This window comes from Catharus ustulatus, chromosome 13 (assembly GCF_009819885.2).
Source record: "Catharus ustulatus isolate bCatUst1 chromosome 13, bCatUst1.pri.v2, whole genome shotgun sequence".
Classification (NCBI taxonomy): domain Eukaryota; kingdom Metazoa; phylum Chordata; class Aves; order Passeriformes; family Turdidae; genus Catharus; species Catharus ustulatus.
The window spans coordinates 12,671,185-12,693,488 of NC_046233.1; the positions used below are offsets into that span (position 1 = coordinate 12,671,185).

The window sequence follows — 22,304 nt, forward strand, 5'->3', positions numbered from 1 at the left end:
TCCTGGGGACCCTAGGGATGACCTAAATAACAGCACCAAAAAGCTTTTTGCAGGCAGCTACTCACTGCCTCATCTGATCCAGCCATGGCACCTCCCAGGAGCTGCCTTTCAGTGCTGGGAAGGGCTGGAAGCAGTGAGAGCAGAGCACTCCTTCCCCATGGCACCCACCCAAGAGCAAGAGGCCGAGGAGAGCACCTGTCCCATCTCACAGCCCCTCGGTGCCAGCCACACACAGGCACTCTCTGCAGCTGGTGATGCCACCAGCTCTTGGTGCCCAGCACATGGAGATGGGGAGAGGGTTTCCCTGCACCCCACTGGTGACAGAGCACCCCAGCCCAGGGATGGCACACCTGCCAATGGCACCATGAGGGCTTCATCCCTCAAGGGCCAGGATGCCAGGCTCCTGCCAGCATTAGCAGCCTCTCCAGGAGCTGTTTTTCTCAATGCTGCCCATGTCCTGATGCCCTCTGAACCATGTACAGCATGTCAGCTGTACATCTCTTGGCCTGGCCCCTGGATTTTGCAACTTTTCCCTGCTTTCCTCCTACACATCACAAACAGCTTCACCTTGGGAGCTTCAATGCCAATACCCTACATCCCTGTGCCTGGTCTGGAAACCACAAGCAGAAACACAGTGAAATCAGGGGTACACACAGAGAAAATGCCTAAAATCCAGTAAATATGGGTCTTGATAGAAAGACACTGGTTAGAGCACAGTGCTGTGCCTTACTCCTGTCCGCAGCTTCACCCCCAGGACCAGCGAGGAGGGGACCAAAGTGGAACTGGGGAGTAGGGAAGTGGCATTTGGCACATTCCAGAGCAGAATGGAGCTCACATCTCAGTCCTGTCTGGCCAGGAGCCTGAAGCCCATGGGCAGGGCACACAAGTGGGATGAGATCAGGTGTCCCTTGTCTCTAGCACATGGTCTGGAGCAGGGGTGTTGGTACCCAAAGCCCAGGGCCCTGTGTGTCTAGGGGATGGATGAGTGGGCTCATTTATACCCTGGGCTGAACTATTACATAAGAAACATGTGCAGGCTGTCAGGCAAAACTGTAAATTCTGGACCAGAAAGCCAACTCCAGAGCCAGTGGAACTGGAGAGCTGTGCTCAGGGGAAGCCAGGGCTGGGCAGGTGAGGGCAGCTGGGGTGGGCACAGGGAGCTCCTGGGGCAGGACACAGCACTTCAGGGCAGGCTAGGCAAGGTTCATGCCCCCTCTCAGCCTGTACTATTTAAATTCTTTGTTTGTGAAAGCAGAACTCAAAACAAGCAAATAAATATTAACTGAAAAAACAAAAGCCCTGACAAATCTCCCAAAAATTCCCTACGTGGGCTGTGCAGCAGTTGCACAACAGGAAGAAGCTGTTGATCCCATTTCTGTGTGCTGGCGCCGCACTGGCCTCCACCCAGAGCTGCCTGCTCGGGCTTCAAACACAGCTAAACCAAAGTCAGGCACTGAGACACAGAACACTGCCAGGTAACCAGGACAGGTGTGTCTCCCACCAGCTGAACCCAGGTTGGTAGCTGTTGAGCACTGCAGGGGAAATTGCAGGAGCCCTTCTGACCACAGTTCTCTGTTACTCAGATAGGAACTGCTGACAGGGGAGTGGATTCTGAAAAGAGATTCAAGGAGGAGAATGCTGCAGGGGCTCTTCTGAGCTGTGTGGGATGGGAGGCCTGACGTCATTTCTCCAGGGACAAAAAGGACAGATACATCATCACCCTCACCTCCTCCAGCCCCCTAGAACAGGATGCATGAGCTGACATTACTCCAGCAGTGGCGTGGCCCAGCACCACCTCGTTTTCTTCTTTCACATCCCTCACATCACCCCCCTATGAGCCAGAACTCAAGACCAACATTTCTGTGCTGGTGACAGCATCCCCAGGAGCACAGAGGGGTTTGTTTGCAGGCCAGATTGAAGCTCTTGCAAAACAGGTTAATTATTTAACGCCTTGCAGGGGTGACTTGTCCTTAAACTTCAAAGTCTGATCATCTTATGGAAGGTGAGAATTTGACCCCAAGAGCACAAAGTCCCAAGTACGAGACAGGAATGCCGGGCTTTGCCCTTGGACGGATAACACACGGCTCGGGGACACACGCAGGACCCGGTTACCACAGACAGAGATCAGACCCTGGCCAGACATCAGCCCCGAGCAGAGCTGGAGCCCCTCCGGGTGCAGTTTGGAGCAGGGGGTACAGCATTACTGCTCTCTGCTCCCTCAGTGCTGCAGCAGCTCCCCTCGCTGGTCCCTTGCTGCCACCTGGTGCCACCTCTCCACAACTGCTGGGGAGCTGGGATGTGGAAAATTGGGATGCCATGGGTGGGGAGGATGGGGACCCCCTGGGCACCTGTGAGCTCCCCATTCTCAACATCCACGGTCCCAAGCAGCCCCGTGTCCTCCAGCCTTCACCTGGATCTGCAAACAAGCCAGTGACCGCTCCTGCCTACAGGGTCAAAGGCAGGACTCCAAATATTTCCCAACCTCATGGACACCACCAAGGGTTATTTACGTTGAGGCAAATATGTTTTAGGCATTGGAGCTCGCCCCCATTGCATCCCTGAACAGCCTGGGAACGGATGTTCAAAGCACCTAGAAATGGTCAGGGTGGTCAATAACAAGAATTAGTCATGTTACTCAAAATCAATTTTCTTTTGCAATATGGCAACAGGCCCCAGAAGCAGAGAGAGCAGCAGGGACTGTATTTCTTTAGTAGGGTTTTTGCTCAGCAAGATTATGTCATCCCTACTGGGAAAATACAGAAACTCAATATTAACTCAACATGCAAGATGGCTGCAAAACATGCAGCAAAATTCTTTTCATTAGTTACCGTGGTTCCCTGTGGAAGGGAAGGAGACAGTGGGGGATTCTCCACAGCTCCATCAGTGGCTCAGCTGAGGCTGCCCCAAGGGGATATGCTGGAGGACTGTGGTAGAATACAGATGATCTTGGCAAATAGACAAAAAAAAGGGGGTGGGCAAAGGAGGATGTAGTTTTGGAAAGGCTTATGCAGTATTCTGCTTCCAGGTATTAATAACCAGTGTGCAAAAGCAGGTTGGGGATCAAGGTTGCAGGAAAGGGTGACTCATAGGCTGAGCCACCTCATTTGGGGTGGTGGAGGGGCTGTTTATTTATTTTAAACCTGGCTGGGGTGTTTGCCCTTAAAACACTGTTACAAGATACCCACTGTTTGAATCCAGCAAAGTGTAAGCCCAGCTGCCTGTATTATCCCTCCAGGTACAGGAGCAGCTGGCAAAGCCTGCAGGATTTTATTCTGGACACAGGAGATCTGTGAACATGAAAGAGGGAGCTGCAGGGAGCTGTGAACACTCTGCCAGCATCCGATGGGAACAGGAGAACTAATAAGCTTAAATTTCAACACGGTTTCAGGCTATTTATTAGGATGCCCTCTGAGCCCATCAGCTCTTGGGGAACTGTGGTGGAGCGTCCAAGACCAGTGGGAACATTCAGGGCTCGTGCAGAAGATAATCTAGGGATGGTCTCTGAAGGTTTCTCCCAGCTCTACACTACTGCTGTCCCATGAAATGGCTTTGGAGCAGCATAGGCTGCTCCTTCGGTGCACAGACAGACACTGGCCTGGTACTCAAGCTCTCTTGGGCATTCCCAATGCTTGGGTAGCAAAGGAAGATGGCAGATCTGAGTGAAGCCTCCCCTGCAGCCAAATGTCCCTTGAGAGGACTTTGTGTTATCCACCCAGGAATGCAGGTCACCTGCACAGAGGTGAGCCAGAGCACAGGCCAAGGAACACTCTTGGGTTCACAGAACCCATGGGAAGCACAAATCCCAGAAACTGTTGCCAGAAACCTGTCCACTCACCCGGCACTGCTGTGCGGCTTTCCCGGAACACAACAAAACAAACAAAATCAATAGAGCAGCACACCAGGGTGTGGGTCCTGCTCTCCAGAGCAAAACGAAGGTTTCTGGGAAAGAGTGGAGTTCTGAGGGGGGTGAGATAGCACTGCCTGCTGTGTGCCTGATTCCTGGCAGCTGCCAGAGTCACCTTGTCACAGCACCCTGCTCGTGGCTATTTGCTCCCACCACACACCTGGATGTTCAGCAGCGAAACAGCTTGCTCAGAGGCAGTATTAGAGATTTTTTTCAAGCCAGCCCTGTTGTGTTTTGGAGCCTCTTTCCAGGTTATAGTGCACAGCCTTAGCAAGGTTTATATCAGCCTAGGAGCCTGTCTTCTCCGCACGAAAGGGAAGGGTTTGCTGTCCGTGTCCGGAGCTGCGGGCAGACACAGCAGGCAGGCAGCGCTGTCGGGCCGGCATGGCACGGACAGTCCCTGATAACAGCGGCTCAGAGAGTGCCCAACGAACAATCTCAAACGCCCCCAAGAGGCTCCTGCGGAAAACAGCCTCCCAGAAGAAAAACAACCAAACCCGAACCCCCTGCCAGACCCTGTATGGTTTTTTCTTGCATTCACTGCAAGTCTCAGCTGGAGGGTCCTGGCAGGTCACAAGGCAGCTCAGGGAACACGTACCCATCACTACAGCGACAGGGTTTGGGGCTGCCTCACCCTCTGCAATGGGTGAGGGCAGCCGTGCTCCAGGGCACTCTCATCCAGGCTTCCAGGGGAAAAAATAATGTGTCTGAGAGGACTGTGACACACATTGGTCAGGGGAAGGTTCAGCTGAGTGGTGGCCTGCCAGAGTGGGGAACACTCACAACAGCACCCAAACCATAGTGCCAGACCCCCTGAGCATCACTCTGCCCTTCAGAGGATGCTCTGTGCAGACCTGTGGTGGTGAAACACCCTCACAAGGCAGAAAGTGTTAATTAATCTCCTTTGCCGGGGAAAAAAGGGAGAAATGCTTTTCAGCTGCAGACAAGCAGCTGTCTGCACTGTGTGGAACAGGACTCAGCCCAGGTTTCCCTGAAGGTCCATGTGTCAAGGTCATCACATTTTCCCTTTCAGCATCAACTGGGCACACACCGAGTACCAGGCTCTTGGCTGCCACCAGCTCTGTCCTTCCTGGTCACAGTGACACTCCAGGAGCAGGTACCACCACAGACTTGGATGCTCAGCAGCAAAACAGCTTGCTCAGAGACAGTATTAGATTTATTTCAAGCCAGTCCTATTTTGTTTTGGAGCCTCTTTCCAGCCTTATAAAGACCCACAAAAACCAAGGCCCTACTCCTCACTTAGCTTTTCCTGAACCTTTGCCTCCACGAGCCCCAATACAGACCTGGTTTAGCCACATGGGTGCAAGGAAAGCAACACTTATACATGGGGCAACAAATCAAAAGTACACTCCCTCCCTCCTGACACACCAGGCTGCTCAGGCTGTGTGCAGATTCCCTGGGAATCACCCCTGAGTGACCCACAACTTGGAGTTTCCTCATGGTTCCATCAGTTCTGCCCTCAAGGCACAAAACCCCACCAGGAGGAGCTGAAGCTTCTGCCCCATCCCATACCCAGCCTAGAGTGGATGAGCCTACCTGGATGGTGAGCAGAGCTCTCTGGGGGCTCAGTGCCGAGGGGACAGCAGCCAAAACCAAGGGAGGGAGCCTTGTTAGGAGTGGGGCTTTTCTGGCTGCCTGCAGGAAATGAGGGTTAATGGGAGCAGCAGCCAGGTGTGTTTGCAGGTGCAGGCAGCTTTACAGCCCTCAGCTGCTGTGGGATCAGTCTGGGCCCCCTCAATATCGATCTGAGGGTTTTTATTGCTGAACTACAAGAGGCTGCAATGTGTGATGCGGATACCCTGAACCAACCCAACCTCAGCCCCTACCTCTGTGCTGTGATCATTAATAGGGTCACCTTGATGCATGCATTACTGCAGCAGTGGGGCATTCCCTGCAGCTCCTCTGGCAACCAATCCAGCTGCTGAGCCTCAAAAGCCTTCTGGGGAAAGGAGAAATGCAAATACTTTTGCCTGTAAATTGTATCAAATTGAATTTAGTACGACTTTCAATAATAGATGAAATTGGTATTTAACATGCTTGCAAGGGTTTTAAGAGGAATCTTGGTGATTGAAACCTAATTCCCATGCCCCTTGAGGTTTTAGTTTCTTGCTTCAGTGTTTGGTGTCACCTTCTTCTAATAAAGTGAAAAAAAGGAAAATGTGTATTGTCACTGAAGAAATGAGACTTGAGCCTTCTGGGTCTTCAATCTCTCTTTCTATTATAAAATATTCCTTGAGCCACCACCTGTATCTCCCAGAAATGTGGGGAGGAAAGAAGCAGCAGAGCAAGACCCCTGTATCATCCCACACTATAGCAACCTTCTTCAAGGGGAAAAAAAGTCAGTGCACCATGGACTCCTTAAATCACTAGATTTTAATAGCCATATAAATCCTTTGCATACAGCAATCTGTGGCATGAGAAACCATATAGATACAGAACAAGTTTTTCTGGCTTTTACCACATGAAGCTATCAGCAATTTTGGTTTTTAAATCAACTCCTGTAGTAGAAACAATAACCAAGCAATTAACAGCAAATTTCTATTTTTCTAAAAGAACAATGTTTCTTCTCTTAAAAAGAGCCAAGAAGCTGACAGGGAGTTTCAGATATATGTACAGATCTTGGTAGCTCAAGAAGCTGTCAGCACCACAAGCCTGTGTTCCCGGTGAGGGGGGGACGAGGACACTCTAACAGCACCCACTGTCACCCCCTGAGGAGGGCTGGGGGTGGCTGAGGGGTGACAGCCACCTGCTGCTTTGCCTTTGAGGCACCACACACTGCCTTGCCCTCCAGCACCCACTGGTCCTGCCTGAGACCGGGACCAGCGCTCTGTCCCTGGGACAGGCAGTGAGGGACCACACCTGGAGAGGTGCAGGATCCATCCCTGAACATCACCTTGCAGGCTGTAAAGTGCAGCCTGTATTACCTGTTTCTACCTGTAGCCTCCCTCAGTCAGGAGCTGCACTCATGGAGAGGATGCAGAAGTACATTGTACCTTTCCCCATCACTGCCCAGCACCTCATGGGCGTGCTGACCCCTCCTCACCGTTCCCTGTGCTGGTCACACACACAGCCCCCTCCCACCCCTCACGCCTGTTCCTGTGGCATTGGCTTTTGCAGAATTCACAGAATTCATTAAGAAAATCGTTATTTACATCCAGGAGTTCAGCAGCACGGTGTGATAGAGGAGCTGAGACGAGTTCACCCAAGGTGGCTCCATCACACCCTGGCCTTGGGCTTATTGCTGACTCGGGCTCAGGGGCCGAATCTCCCAGGGCGTTTCCCATTGCCCCGGGTCCACAGCGGTGCCAGAGCTGCTGCCTGCACCCCATTGTCACTGGCTGTGTTCACCCTCAGGTAGAACCAACCCTGGGCAAGGTTCTGCACAGACACCACACCCTGGGCAATGTTAAGGCATTACAAATACACAGGAGCTATTCAGAGATTTAGAGAAACCCACTCGGAGTGTAAACATTTTTGCACATACAGTCATTGGACTTCCACACATGAAGTTTTCTGTTGTTTTCTGCATAAATCATGAGATAAGGAGCTACACAAAGACCACTCAAGCAGATGCCTGGAGCACTTGGGGATTCTCTTACAGCACAGCAGCATGCAACACGATGGACTCAAAGTAGTAAAAACATTGTAAGTCTCAGTCTCAGTCCAGGATTTCAGGTATCTTCCTACATTTCATATATAGTTTAGGTAAATGTCATGAACAACTACGTGCTGGTAACCCAGGTAAGATGGGTGGCTGTGTGATGAGCACTGGGTGATTTCAGCTCATTTCTACCTTACCTCTAAGTAGAAAAGGGAGATACTCTGCTTCTGTTCCTGCATCTATGGAGGTTGCTCAATGACCCCAGGTTGCTGTGCCAGTGGTGCTATAGGTTTAGGTATCAGTGATTCTGCCTTCCTCAGGGACTTTGGCACATTGACCCCAATTCATACAAGATCCCTGAGAACGTATCAAAGCTGCAGTACTTTACAATTTAGCCTGGCATGAGCACTTGGCTCCCTGCCATGCTCATGCCTGCTTCTTGTTGTCTATGCTGTGCAGCAGCGCCAGGAACTCCAGGATGAGGTTGGCTGTCTTGCGGGGCCGCTCCACCACCACGGAGTGCCCACAGTTCTCCAGGATGTACACGTGGCAGTCTGGAATAGCACCTGCTAAAACACTGGCACCAGACACATCCAGGACCTGGACAGCAGGGAAAAAAGCAGTCACTGCCACAGGCAGAGATGGGGTTTGCTAGACACTGCAGAAACCCTGCTGGGGTCCAGCTGAGATCTGCAGCAAGGATGCAGACACAGTCCTTGTGTGCCTGGGGACAGGCCAGGGAGGCTGCAGGGTGCCAGTACTCTCTTGTATGCTTTTTGACTGCTGTCTCAATGCAAAGGTATCATTGCAAGCAAACACTTGCATCTTTGCATCTACAGAGCCCTCTGCATGCCTGCAGCTTGCTTCCTCCCACATCTTCCCTCCCACTCCTGCCTCTGAAACAAACCCTAAGATTTTGCCTCAGAGCCTGCCCACAAACAGCATGTCTCTTCCCAGTTGCCAGGACAACCCTCTTTGCTGACACTTTATTCTTCTTCCCAGCTCTTGCCTGCTTCACCCCCCACCTGCCCCCCAGCAGCCCCCAGCCCTGGCGCTGCCCTCTCCTCCCTCTGGAAAGCTGGCTGCCAGCTTTCTGCTCATCACCCTGCTGATGCTGTGTCTAACCCACTGGGGACCCAGACGAAGTGCCAGCTGCCCACAGAGCGGTGCACAGCTCAGCAGCACAGCCCCACCGTGCCCCCGTGGCTGGGCAGGCAGACAGGTCTGTGAGGGATGTGCAGGGGGCTGCCTACCTGGTCCTGCTTTCCCCAGATGACCTGTGTCGGTGCTTTGATCTTGCTCATGTTCTCATGGAGAGAGTGCCTGGACTTTTCATCCACGATTTCTAAAAACACTAGTGGGACAAGAGAAGAGTCAGTCCTAAGGGAGATGTTTTGCCTCCCCTTCTCAAAGGGGGCCCTGTTAGTATCCCCCCACTGGGAAGCCCATGCAGAGATGATGGGCTGTCACCAAGCCCTCAGAGGGGCCCTCAGCCAAACCATCTGCTCACAGGTGCCTGTTAACCCAGACGGAAGGGCGAGGGTGAAGCAGCAAGCTCGTCACCAGTGGGGGTGGCAGTGCATTGCTACCAAGGTGTGTCCCCAAATCTGTTAATGACATCGCCCCCTCCCACCCCCAGCACGGGGATGCTGGGCCCGCCCGTGTGCTGGGTCCCCACGCCCCGGGGATCCTGCAGGAAAGCCAGCGAGCAGCTGCCACCCTGCACTCACGTTTCCGGTAGAATTCATTGTGTGGGATGCGAACGTCAACAAGGCCCTGGAGGATCTGCAGGGAGAGCAGAGCAGAGCTGCTGGACAGGACCTGTGCCCTGCACAGGGCTCAGCATGCCCAAGAGCAGCCCTTGTCTCCCCAGCAAGTCTGGCCCCAGCATGAGCTTCTTCCTAAGCATGTCGGGCTGTTGAAACCACGCTTAAGCAATGTGTATTTCAGCAACAAATAATATTGTCTTTTATGATGCAGGCCCGATTTCTGCCCCTGGCCAGCAGCCACCTCAGACATGACTGCACTTTTCTTCCTTCTTGTATTCCTTTGCCAAAAACACAAAAGGTCTTGGCATTACCTTACATTTTTTTCTTACTATCCAATCTATTCACTCCAGACTTCCTAAGGAAAACTAATTTAGTAGTAGCCCCTCACCAAGTTCCTCTCACCTGACAATGACGCAATTAGCATTTCCATCACTTCTACATAAAAAGCAGCAAACAATCCCCCTCCACATCAGACAACAGCTGCCTTAGCTATTTAATGCTTCCTGTCAGCAGTATTTACTAAAAACCCCTTCTACATCCCAGCCTGCTGCCAAAAACTTCATGGGAGGAGGAATTTCAGCAGGGACTGCCAGAGAGAGGTTGGAAAGAAGGGTTTGAAGGGAAAGCGCTGGAAAAATGCTGGGAGTGGGGCTGGGTGTGTCTCACCCGGGTGATGGCAGGGTTGGCAGCTCTAGCTCTACTCCCAGCATTGCCCCATTGCCACCATGGAGGCTCAGGGAGAAGCAAACCCACTCACCACCTCCAAGCCTCCTTTCCCAGCCACCACAACCTGTCAGCTTCTCACCTGCTGTGGCACCTTGAAGCGAACATAGGAGCAAAGCTTCAGCATGTCTGCCATCTCCTCGGGTGTGGAGGGGATTAAAGGGATCCTGTCAATGCGTTTGGACTCTTGCATCTCCCGGAGCTGCTTAATGAACTTGCTGTCAGTGGTACTTGGCAGACCTGGGTGAAATGAGAAGGGGTGAACAAGCTGAAACCCAGATGAGATCCTCTCAAACAGCCCAAACAAAAAAGAAATCCTTGTACTGACCTCCCTCATTCCTGCCTCTGGCTTCCTGCTTGCTCAATCTTTAAAAAAATTTTATAAAAAGGGGAAGAAAGCATCTGTACATACAGCCATTTCAATATGCATGCAGAGATAACCAGCCTCCCTCCTGCTCCAGGGCTTGGCACCAACCCCACAGGCTGGCATAGCATGAGGTGTAGACATGCATGACTACTTCTGCAAACTTTATAGTCCTTATTTTATTTTATTGTATTTTATTTTATTTTATCTTATCATCAGATGCAAACACTAGTGCCCAGGCTGCCACCGCACAGGACTGGACAGAAAATTTCAGCAGCCCCATCTGTATGCACCACTGAGGAAAAATTTCCCAGCAATTCAATCCTAAATCTTTCTGCAGCCCCCACACAGAGGTTTCAATGCAGAAAGAGCCAGAGAGGCAGTTGACACCTCTCCAGGAGGGGAGTGGGAACCCGACGCCCCCAGAGCCTGGTAGCTAGGTAACATTTGCCTTGTTTCATTCCTCAGTGCTTATTTGGAAGCCTCTTTCCTTGTGTGGGAGGGGAAAGGAGCTGCTATGACAACTGGGATGCAGCAAAGCCTCCCTGGCAGAGAAGCTCCCTGCCTGCTCTGTCTCCTGCAGCATGTCATGCCCAGGCTTCCCTGAGCCCCTGTCCAGGGAATGCTGGGGGTGAGGGGGGTAGAGGGGACACCCTGCTGACCTGTGCCCAGCCCTGAAGTGCTCTTCCCACTCAAGGCACCCAAAGGTGGGAGGTCAGAGCTCTCCAGCTCCCAAAGCCCCAGGCCTTCAGCACAGCAGGGCTTTCAGGAGGCCAGAATGGGGGAGCCATTCCTGTTGCAGTCTTGATTCCCTCTCCTGAACCAAGAGGCTGCAGACATGCCATGTAAATGCCTGCCATCCCAAGGGAAAAGGCATTTTCCTCCAGAGTGGAACTTGTCCCATTTGCCCTAGTCCTGACTCTAACCAAAGCACAGTGGGGCAAATGCCAGACTCCTGGAGAAGGGTAGTCAGCACAAAGCTGTGATTTGCTCTTGTGCCTGCCAGAGATTTCCAGAGTGTAAATACAAATTATTCCTAAATGCCTTACACTACATATCTATGCTGCCTCCAGCACTGCCCTGGGCTTTCGCACCAGCTTCTGCTTGCCCTCTCTGTCTTGCCTCCCCTGCCTTACCCACCTGCAGGACAGATGAGGGTCAGGCTGCAAATATCTTCTGGGTACTGAGCAGCGTAGACGCCAGCAACATTCCCCCCCATGGAAGTGCCAACCAGATGAAAGGGCCTTTTGTTCAGCTTGATGCACTCCACAAACTGGCAGGGAGCAGAAGGGGCGTTGTTAGGAGAAAGGAAACAACAGCATGGGGTCAGGTCATTAGAGAAGTTCAACTCAAAAGCTTGAGGCTGCTGGCTCTGGCTGCCTGGGCAGGGAGGGAGTGAGGCCACACAAGGCAGACTCACGGGGCTTAGCATCCCTCACGTTCCCATGTCCCTTGCATCCCCACATCCCTCACAGCCCCACATTCCCCAGAAGAGGTGATGTGATGCTGGAGCTTTACCTGGTGTATTCTCTTAGCTTGCCCACTAATGGAGTAATCATCCAAGTCCGAGCGGGTCGTGCCCTCGTGCCCAGGCATGTCCACACATACCAAGTGTAGGTTCTTTGGCAGAAACTGAAGGAACAAACCAGGAGTGGTTACAGTGCAGGGAAACTGCTGCAAAGCACAGGGATGGCAAGTGGGGAGCCTGTGTGGGAGCAGGGGAGGGTCACTCTCCTCCTGGCATGGAGCTAAGCAGAGTCCCACCATGTTACAGCAGTCATCCCATCCCTTGCATGCCAGCATTGAGACCCCCATACTACCCCCAAGCCCAGGACCATCAATTCTAAGGAGCAAGATGATAGAAATTGAATCCCACCTTGACTATGGACAGCCACATGTCTTTGTGGGCTGAGAATCCGTGTAACATCAGGATGGACGGTCGGTATCCTGGTCTCCCTCTATAGGAATAACAAAACTGATAGTCATCGTAGTTTGCATATCTGACCTGCATGCCCAAGGCTCGGCGCCAGTACCTGCAAACAAGGAGAAAACAAGTGAGAAAGACAAGACCAGGGCCCAGCCAGGATATAAGCCAGGTGATAAGTCTGAAGGCAGCCACAGATTTGTTGGTTTACTGAGGCAAGTTAGGCTGAGCTGTCACTGGTGCCATAATGGGACTACTGGGCCTAACCCTGTGCATCTGATCTCTGGACAGGTGCAGTACTAGCTGCTGGCTGCACTGCAGATGGTTTGTGGAGTCACTCTGTCTGTTAAGAACTTTAAAAAAAAATACTCTAATAACTCATTTAACAATGGAAATGGGCCAAAATAACAATGGTAAAAGAGAAAATACCCAAAGGCTGTATGAGGACTTAAGACAGAGGGGCAGCACACTTGGCAAGGCAGCACACAGGATGGGCAGGCCAAGGGAGACAGTTCTCCCAGGTGGATAAAGTGGGTCTGTCACAGGGTTATTTGGACACAGTCCTGCATCAATGGGAGTACATCATCCCACAGACAAGCACATCAGTTCCCAATGAAAGCAACCATGTCACCCTGGAGCACCACAGAAACCCAATTCCCATGGACCAACTAGACAGCCTTTGAAAATGCATTTATACACACAGAGAGGACTGGTGGACCATCCTCATACTGGGTTTAGCACCCTAGAAGACAGCAGACTAACCCTAGGCTGTTCCTCTAAAAGCAGAGGCAGACAGCTCCTGCCAGCATATACTTGCAGCCTGCTCAGAGGATGCAGTGAAACTGCTGGCCAGAAGGACCTGGACAGAGATTATCAGTGACACTTTGGACACATGATGTGTACATCCAGCCCAAGGCAGAGAATGGACTTGCTTTGTCTGTGTTTCCCCTGTGCTCAGATATAACCCTTGTCAGGACAACTCCTGAGCTACTCCTGGTGGCCAAGACACTGGCAAGTACTTTTACATGCCGTATCAGAGTTTATTTAAGATACAAGAGCAAGGTCACCAGCACTTCTGGGCTGTCCTACCTCTCTGCCCACTCAAAGCTTATGCACAGTGAAATCCTCTTTTAGCATAATCCCTTTTTCGAGGGAGTTAGTGGGACTTAAGCAGCATCTCAGCTCTGCACTGGTCCTACAAGGAGAGGTGAATTTCTCCCTAATAAGTGTCTTAAGAGTTCCTTGCCTCAAAGGCACTGGTGTGAACTACCGATGGGCAAGATGATAACATTTTTAGCAACTGATCCTAATGGATCAATTCAGTAGAAGGCAAAATAATCTGTGCAAAGCTGAACTGATCCCTCACAAGGTGTTAACTCACTTAGTGGCAGCAGCTAAACTGATTAACCCCTGTGGCAGCACAGGCAGAGCTGTTCCAGGGCTGGGGTCAGTGGGGCAGCCCTGGATATCCTGCCAGGCAGGAAGGCGCATTAGTGGCAGGGAAAGCAGCGAGGCCATGGGTGAGGGGGCCCAGCATGACCCTTGACTGCACCAGATGAGGACATACAGACTGGCAGTGAGGAGAAGGGGGGAGCAGGGAATTGTGAAAGAGGGGAGAAACTTTCCGTGGGACCTCCCAGAAACAGCGCCACATTCTGTACTGGTGCTGCATGGGGCTGAAAGAGGAGGGCAGCAAGGAATGCTGCCTGCGCCTCTCCTGCCTCTGCTGATGGGAAAACACAGACATTTCACCCCTCAAAAAAATCCAACTTGGAAAGAAGCCAATAGGAAAGGAACAGTAAGGGCAAACCCACGCTTCTTGTCCACTGTTCCTAACAAAAGAGGTGCCCATGACACACGGTGCATTGCAATTACTCCTGCAAGAAGCCCATACTGCCAGAAATGCTGGGAGACAGAGAAATGGGGGGACCACACCCTTCAAAAGAAGACAGTCCTTCTGATCCCTGCTCACATGCTCTCTCACTCACCCAAACATAGACCAAGCTGCCCACAGTGCATTTTCACCCAGCTCCTTATTTGCAACCCCAAATGAACAAAGGCAACAGGGCATTCTCTACCTTCCACTCAGCCTGGCTCCTCCAAGCTCCTGGCATCAGACTCTGTGCTGCCTTTGCCCTGTCCTGCCACCCCTGTCTGTGGCTGCTGAGGGCTTCACCCTGACCCCACTCATCCAACAGTGCTTTCCAGGGATCCTCCTCAGAACCTCAATCCATCAGAGTCCTCCCTGACTTCCACCAGCCACTCATATACCCAGCGAAATAAACCACTTCAACTGCTAAACCCAATTCCACCCAGACATCCACAGGGCAGCAGAAGGCTGTGACACTGCCTGCTCTCCTCCGAAGAGTGATGATCCCATCACTGCGGTTTTCATCCCATGCTCCCTCCTTTCTCAGATGCTTTGAATAAAAGGTTGCTAAATTAAAGTGCTTTTAGAAACAGGCTTCATCCCATTGTTGCACCTAAGTGCTGCGGTGGGCAAACAGCTTCTTCTCACAGGAGGTCACTTGGATTTGGAAACACCCCTGAGCTGAACTGTAGGAGCCACCACCTAACAGCAGCACTGTTACCAACACAACACATCTACCAACAGCCTGACATGCTGCCTGCTCTGCCTGTGCTGTCTGTCTGCTGCTGCCTGCCCCATGCTGGAGAATGAGACTCTGCCCTGACTTCTGAAGGGAGTTATTCCAGCTTTTCCTTGCAACAAACTCAAAGAGGAAAGCTGCCAGTGGGCTTATCACTGGGCAAAGGAGGACTGAAGGATTTAGTGCTTGCCTCTTGGTATCAGAAAGGAAAAGATTCAAGGGGATAAGGAGAAACATCCCTCCGTCTTCTCTGATGCTCTATTCCAGAAGAAAAAGAGAGGATGAGAAAAGCCTCATCCATAACTACTAATGAGGGAAAAGTCTCTGCTGAGCAGGCTGTCAGCTGGGATGGAGCATGTGAGCCCAGGGACACCCACACCACGGCCACATTGAGGTGGGCAGTCACCAGACTGCCACGGCTGCCAGGCCAGGCTGCACCAGCAGTGCTCTCTTCCCAGTCTCAATCCAGTCCTTGGAGAAAGCAGCCCAAAGAGGTTTGGAGAGATCTTGCGGCACTGCAGTGGCAGCCTGGCCAACTGCCCCTTGGCACAGTCAAACCCCTGGGACAGCAAGACAGACACTGGCCCCAGCAGCAAAAACGCAATAGGAAAATGCCATTTTCTTCTCCCAGACATGCACACAGCTGCACACAGCTGGCACGGCCCTGGAGGACCTCAGGTCACCTGCTGTTACTGCAGTCAGGGGCAGGAAGCCCCAGCTCTGCTCACACCACTGTGATCTGGGTGTCTGGAGTCCAGGTTCCCCCCCCACCACACGGACAGAAGAGGGCTCGTGCACTCACCAGTAGTAGATGCGGATGAGTGCCGAGGGCCAGAGGAGGAAGGAGGCCACGAAGGCCAGGATGGGGATGGCCAGGGTGCCACCAGCGATGACAAACATGTTCAGCATATCCAGGTCCATGGTGCTCTTCACTACTCAGCCTCACCTGCCTGCGTTTAGGGAAAGTTCTGAGGTTAACCACCAGAAATTATGATGTCATTACTAAATGAGAACTCTGTTGCCAGATGAGGAGGAATGCAGCTCTGCAAGAGGCAGATATCACTCAGGAGCACAGCAAAGTCTCCTTCAGTTTTAAAACCCACCTATTTTCTTCTGTCTCCTTAATGGACCTAATTACTGCAGTGTTATCCTCTCAGGAGAGAACATCTTGAACAGGCAATGAGCCTCCTAAGAGGCACGGAACATGTCTGGGGTGACACGGCTTTGCAGACACAGGAAGCACAGCCCCCAGGGGTGCAGGCAGCCTTTCCCCCACCATGAGTGCAGGCAGCCTTTCCCCCACCATGAGTGCAGGCAGCCTTTCCCCCAAGGGGTGCAGGCAGGGCCAGTTTCAGGCAGGCTCCACGCTTTGTTTTGGAGGCAGGCATCCAGCTCTGTCTCCCTTCTCTCCCCCCTGCCTGATCCCAAATCCCCAGCACACAACCACTGACCTAGAACTGATGGGTTGAGCCCATCTGCCTCTGCACAGGCACCAGCTAATCAAGGAAGCAGAGCCTATTAATGGACTCGGGAACAGAAGGAAACAACTTGGCAGGACATGCTTTGGTGTCCAGCCCTTATCAGGAACAAATTTATCCCCACCTCCACATCCTCACTTCTGCCCCACATTTTGCACTTGCTGTGGATAACAGGTCCCCATGCCTGCTCTGAAGCATCCTTCACACAAGTCTCAGGGACAGCAGGTGGAGGACACAGGGAGCGAGGGCGAGCTCTTGCACAATGTCATGTTTGTCCCTGAAATCTCCCTACCACAGGGATATATTTTTCTCATTAAGAGATTAAACGCTGCCACATACACATCTCTAATTCCCTCTGCTAACCAACTCCTGGCTCTCCCCTTCCTCCCTTTCCTTGCACCAGCACTTTTGTCCCACATTTGTGAAACGAAACATCCTCAGTGCCTGCTCTCCCACCAACCATTCACCCCCCATCACCACCTCCACATTTCTCCGTATCAGGACAGCCAGATTTTTCCAAGCTTCCTGCAAGACTCCCAGTGGTGTGTGCGTGGTATGTGATGCCATGAAACAGGAATGCAATCACCATAGCCACAGCCTCCCGCCCCTAGACGCCGTCACACCGGATCACATTGGACCCCCACGTTACACACAACCCAGAGAAAAGGTTTACAGAACCTCTGAAGCACCAGCCACGTTTGCCCTCTTCCCCCAGGGAAAATAGGAATAACTGAAATTTGAGGAATAATGTAAATACTTCCACCAGGCACCTCCTTAACAAAGATAAACCTCATTTCCGTCTTCAAACCTCAACAACACGTCGTTATTCATTTAATTAGCATTTTGTAGAAAGATCCTTGATCTGCATGGCTTGTTCACAGATAAATACTTTATGCAACCGATAAACCTTATCCATACGAGCAGGGCTGCGAGGGAGCCCACCCCAGAGTGCTCGCTGCTTTTTGCTATGTCACTAAAACAGGGCACAAATTAAGCATGGCAAATCGCCATTGTTCCCATCGGTGGCCCGTAACGAGAGAAGGCTGCAGGAAGCAAAATGCGGGATGGTGGAAGCCCCTGTGCTCCCTGGTCACCTCCTCTGCCTCCACCTCCACACCACTTTTAGGAAGCTAAACTAGCAGAAAGCCTTTAAAAAGCCCGGCCTACCTTGCACAGTTCCCCTCCTCCTCTCGGTACAAGTCCTGCTCTCTCTGGGCAGCGGCAGTGTCTGAAAACACTGTCAGAAGAAGGAAACGAAAAGCAAGGTCAAAATCGCAGTCCTGCCGTCACTCCTCCCTCCAGGCTCGGCGGCCCGGTGACTTGGGGGTATTTAAACCATCAGCATCCCTTCAAGACGTCTCATAGTCACCTTCGGACCAACCTTTTCCCTGCTTACATAGATATGATATTCTGTGTGATAAAGCCCGCGGAGTGCACTTGTTCCAAGCAGGAGCAAAGTGCGAGCTGCCATCGGGAGCGGCGGGGAGCGCCGAGCGCGGCAGCGCCGGGCAGGGCAGCGCCGAGCCAGCGCCGCGGGCTCATGCTCGCCCTCCAGGTGATTACTGCTGCTGGAACAAAGCCAGCTAAGCTGCTTGTCATCCCCTTCCTCTTTGTCTTAAGGGTTCTTTTCCAAGCGCTCTCCGAGCCCCCCCCCCGAGCCTTCCCGGTGTGAGACAGGCTGAAGCGGAGCGCAGCCGCAGGAAATTACTGGGGTGGCAGCAAAAGGCTGGCCTGAACTCGCTGGCACATTTTGGCTGTGAAATTCACGGGGAATGATCGGTAGGAGCAGCGGAGCCACGCGGCGTGAGTTCTGGGGGCTGCTTTCAGCCAGAAAATCCCCGAGAGCTGCCCTTACCCCGGGGACAGTCGGGGGCTGCTGTCCCCATCACAATGTCCCCAAAGCAGTTCGGCAGGGCCATGGCAGCCACCGCTCACCAGGGAGCCCCAGTGCTGGCCACGCACCCCGGCAAGCCCCGCTCAGGGCCCCGCTGGCCACGGGTGCCTGGGGGTGGCAGGATGCTCAGGGAGCCCCATGGCGCTTCCGAACCTCTTCTGCGTGGGCAGGGCATCGTCACTGATTCCCATGGCTAGCTCCGATGGAGGAAAATGCCAGCAGGCTCAGCTACACAATCAGGGGCAGCCACCATCACCACAGTCCCCAGCACCCCTGCCCAGAGAAGCCACCCCTGCACCCATCAGTGCTGCAGGGACCCCGGCTCCCCAAAGCCTCGTGGGAGCACCCATAATAGCAATGCTCTGCGGTGGTGCTTCGCCCATCAGGGAATGATGGCCCTTCCTGCTGCACTGAGACCCAGCTCCATCACCCCAGGCCCTGGCACAGTCCTTTGCTACCAGCTAGAGAGTAGATTCTGGAGCTGCTGTGGGTTTAAAAATAAAGCAAGTCCTCTGGTAACAGCCATGAGTCTTCACACCGCAGCTCATCCATCATTCTGAGGTGCCCTCTGACCAGGAGTCACAGCAACTGGCCCCAAGTGTTGCTACTGCTTCTCAGAAGGATCTCCACACACTTCATAAATTAACTTGCAAACATCAGCTGGGCAGCTCTAATAAATGATGCGTGATCATTGTGGTGATAATGCCGAGCAAGCTGCACACATGGCAGGGCATGGGATGGAAACCAGGAGCACTGGTTCCTATACTGGCAACATGCACTAACCACCACAGCCTGCATCCCACCTGGCAGGATCCCCAAAACAAGGCACCCCAGGTAAGGGGATGGTCCCAGGACAGATGCTAATGGGAGGCTCCACATCTCCATTTGTTTGCTACTTCCTCCCCTACGTCAGATTCAAGTAAGGGTCTCAATAGTTGAGAAGGGAGAGGCCAACAGAGGGGTCTGGGGGGCACTGCAGATGACAGCATGTTGGGGACACTCCCAAGGCCATGGGACAAAAGTATTTTTCCTCTTTCAAGCTCAGTGTGTCACTCCAGGGAGGCTGGGGAAGACCCAAGAATGCAGCTCAGGTGTATCTTTAATTTTTTTCCAAGCCCCACAAGAGAGGCAGGAGCAGCACAAAACCCACCCTAAGGCAGAAAGGCCTTGGGGTGGAAGAGGAAACTGGCAGCTGATGCACTGGGCAGCCTTGAGGAAGGCCAGGCAGGGATTTCACAAAACAGGAATCACGTGTATACCATCGCTGCCAACATTCAGGCACAAAGGCTGTCTTGGGCTGTGCTCATCAGGACTGGGCTGCACAAATGCTTTTGCACCCAGGGTTTAGCTCAGCCCACCTGCACCCAGTGCAGTCCATGTCTCACTGATCACTGAATAGCTGAAAGCTAAGCAGCACATTTAGGTATATGTTTTTTGTCTTGTTTTTAAGAGCTGTAAAAAAAACCAAAAAACCCACCAACCAATTTTAAGATTCCACTGCAGAAATAGGGAGCTTTTCAGAGACCTTGGTGACTGAGGTGGGCTCACCAGAAGCCCTGACTCACACCACTAACCATTGAAAAAAAAAACCCAAGACATGCAAGTGAACCCTTTGCCCTGGAAACTCCCTCACCCTTGCATCATCTGCAGCCAGAAAAATAATATTGACTATAAACGATGACATAACAACTGTTATGTTCCCCAGTGGTGTAGTTTGCTATGGGATCCTTTAGGTGCTAATCACAGTGAAGATGTAATTTAATATCTATTAATGTTTGAAAGATCTCTGTTACTCAGCCAGCTTTCAATCTTAATGTGGCCTCCAGTGAGCTGAGAGTAGGAAATGTGCCCTTTCACCTTAATTTATTTATAGATGGCAGAAATGTCATCATTATTTCTGCAGCGGCGTTTCACAAAGCATACATGTCTGAGCCATCTGTATCTGTGCAGCACGCTCCAACACGAGCCAGAGAGTCTGGGCTGGTTCCTGACCCTACTGCTGTACCCCGGGCTGGGAATACGCAGGGACAAGCTATCAACATCACTGCCAGCCCGCCTGGGGACAAGGTGGATGAAAAGAATGACCCAAGCAGGCTGTGCTGCCAGTCAGCTGCGGGTTTAGAAATTCATAACGTGCCCATCCTCCTTCCGGCCCCCGTCGCCATCCTCCTCCTGCCGCACACGCACGCAGCACAGCGCGCACGGCACATCTGGTGTCACGAGTGCGCTCGGACTCAGCCGGCTCCTGGGAAGGGGGTAGGAAAGAGTTGGGCAGGGATGAGGTGGGGGTATTCGGGGACCACATCCCGGCCCCTCCTGTCAGCACACAGTGCCGCCCCGCCCGCCCCAAAGCATCCTCCTCCCGCAAAATGACAGCCAGCATCCTCCGAACAGCAGCAGCTGACACCATAGAATCCTTTACAGTCATAAAACGGGTTCCTTTGGAAGGAACCTTAACAATCATCTTGTTCCAGCCCCCTCGCCCGAATGATTAACTGTTGGGGGAGGGGGAAAAATTAAAGGCAAATTAATTAAATCTTTGAATACATATTTTAATGTTTTCTTGGATTTCGTCTTTGCTCGGCATCTTCTGCCCACCCGCAGCGATACCACAGTTGGGACCCGGACGACAGAACAGCCCCCGCTCCGCTCCCTTCCCCCGGTCCTGTCATTGCCACCGTCAGCCCCGCACCCGCCCCCCCGCCTCTCACCGATCCGAGCCGAGCCGAGCCGAGCCGGGCCGTGCTGGCAGCGCCGAGAGCGGAACGCGGCGGCTCCGCTGCGCCTCCCCCCGCGCCGTGCGGGGCCGCGGGGAGGCGGGGATGCGGCTCCGCGGGGCGGGATGGAGGGGAGAGGCGGGACACGGCCGGGCTAGGAGAGGGGCCACAGCGCGGTTAAACGGGCTGTGGGACACGGCTGCCCTGCCCCAGCGACGGGGGAGACAAGGACTGCACGATGGCTACAACAGGGGGATGCCAGTGGGTATGCAAGGGGGGATGCCACCAAGCTGCAAAAGCAAGGCAGGGGAGAAGAAATGGGGCTTCCATGGGGATTGCGACAGGAGTGGACAGGAGGGTGCAACGGAGGGATTCAGTGGAGCTGTGATGGAAATTCAGCGGGGTTAAAGCGGGGATGCAGCTGGGCTGCAGCGGAGGTACAAGTGGTAGATACGGTACGACAGGGATGTAAGGGGACAAAGTGCGAGTGCAAGAGGGGACACAGATTGGCAACAGAGGGATGTGGTGCGACTTGAGTGCGGTGTAAGGGAGGGGAGGAAGCGGGCTGCAGGGGGTGGGCCGTTACAGGGTTAGGGTGAGGTTTACCCCAGCCCTGGGAGGATGATTCATCCCGCCAAGGCAGCGTGCAGTCACTTGTTAGGATTGCAAACAGCCTCATCCCTCGAGATATAAAAGAGGGCATTGCAAGGGGCACGCAGCAGCCAGGAGGATGCAATGAGGCTACAGGGCTCTCACAATGGGATTGCCATGGGGATGCAACAGGGATAAAAAAGGGAATGTAATATAGCAGCAACAGGGTACAACAAGGAGACACAAGGGTGGATACGACAGGGATGTTAAGGGGATGCAATACAACTATCACAGAACTACAAAGCAAAGTGCAGTGCTACACCCCACAGAGAAACCTCACAGTCCCCTTGCATGAGACCTGGGAGCAAGCTTGGAGTGGGGGACAGCTGTTCCCAGGTCTGGGGAGGGCTGTGATAAGGAATGGAAAGGACACAGTGGTTGAAATCAGAGCATCCCACTTATAAAAACCCTATTTCAGGTGTAAAAGTAAGTCTGTCACTTAAGTTACAAATCATTTACCTTCCCAACAGATGACACCGCTCTCAGAAGCTTCCTTTCAGCTTGCATTTTAAAACTTGCTCTGAATTTTCTTAAAACTGCCAGCTGAATCCTTTTGCTACAAGCAAAGTTACTTTCATTCTCCCTGGGTCACATATCAGGCTGGTGTGTACCTTTAAAATATGCCTAAAAATTGTGAAAAAAACCTAAT

At 52.6% G+C, this 22,304-nt stretch overlaps 1 protein-coding gene across 3 annotated transcripts; it reads right to left on the bottom strand.

Moving 5' to 3' along the window:
- Nucleotides 1–6,280: 6,280 nt before the first annotated feature.
- On the bottom strand, nt 6,281–21,082 carry ABHD6 (abhydrolase domain containing 6, acylglycerol lipase). Of its 3 annotated transcripts, none has more exons than XM_033071873.2 (10): nt 20,999–21,082; nt 17,561–17,630; nt 15,718–15,865; nt 12,259–12,415; nt 11,901–12,014; nt 11,523–11,655; nt 10,101–10,258; nt 9,257–9,311; nt 8,780–8,880; nt 6,281–8,126 (listed from the first exon to the last, which is right to left on the bottom strand). In XM_033071873.2, exons 3-10 carry the CDS (start codon nt 15,834–15,836, stop codon nt 7,953–7,955), a joined length of 1,011 nt encoding a protein of 336 aa, XP_032927764.1. In that variant the 5' UTR covers nt 15,837–15,865; nt 17,561–17,630; nt 20,999–21,082; the 3' UTR covers nt 6,281–7,952. The 3 variants fall into 3 exon arrangements, with proteins under 3 accessions (XP_032927764.1, XP_032927766.1, XP_032927765.1); XM_033071875.2 differs by lacking the exon at nt 20,999–21,082 and adding an exon at nt 17,790–17,870; XM_033071874.2 differs by lacking the exon at nt 20,999–21,082 and having other exon boundaries at nt 17,561–17,730.
- Between the last annotated feature and the right edge of the window lie 1,222 nt (nt 21,083–22,304).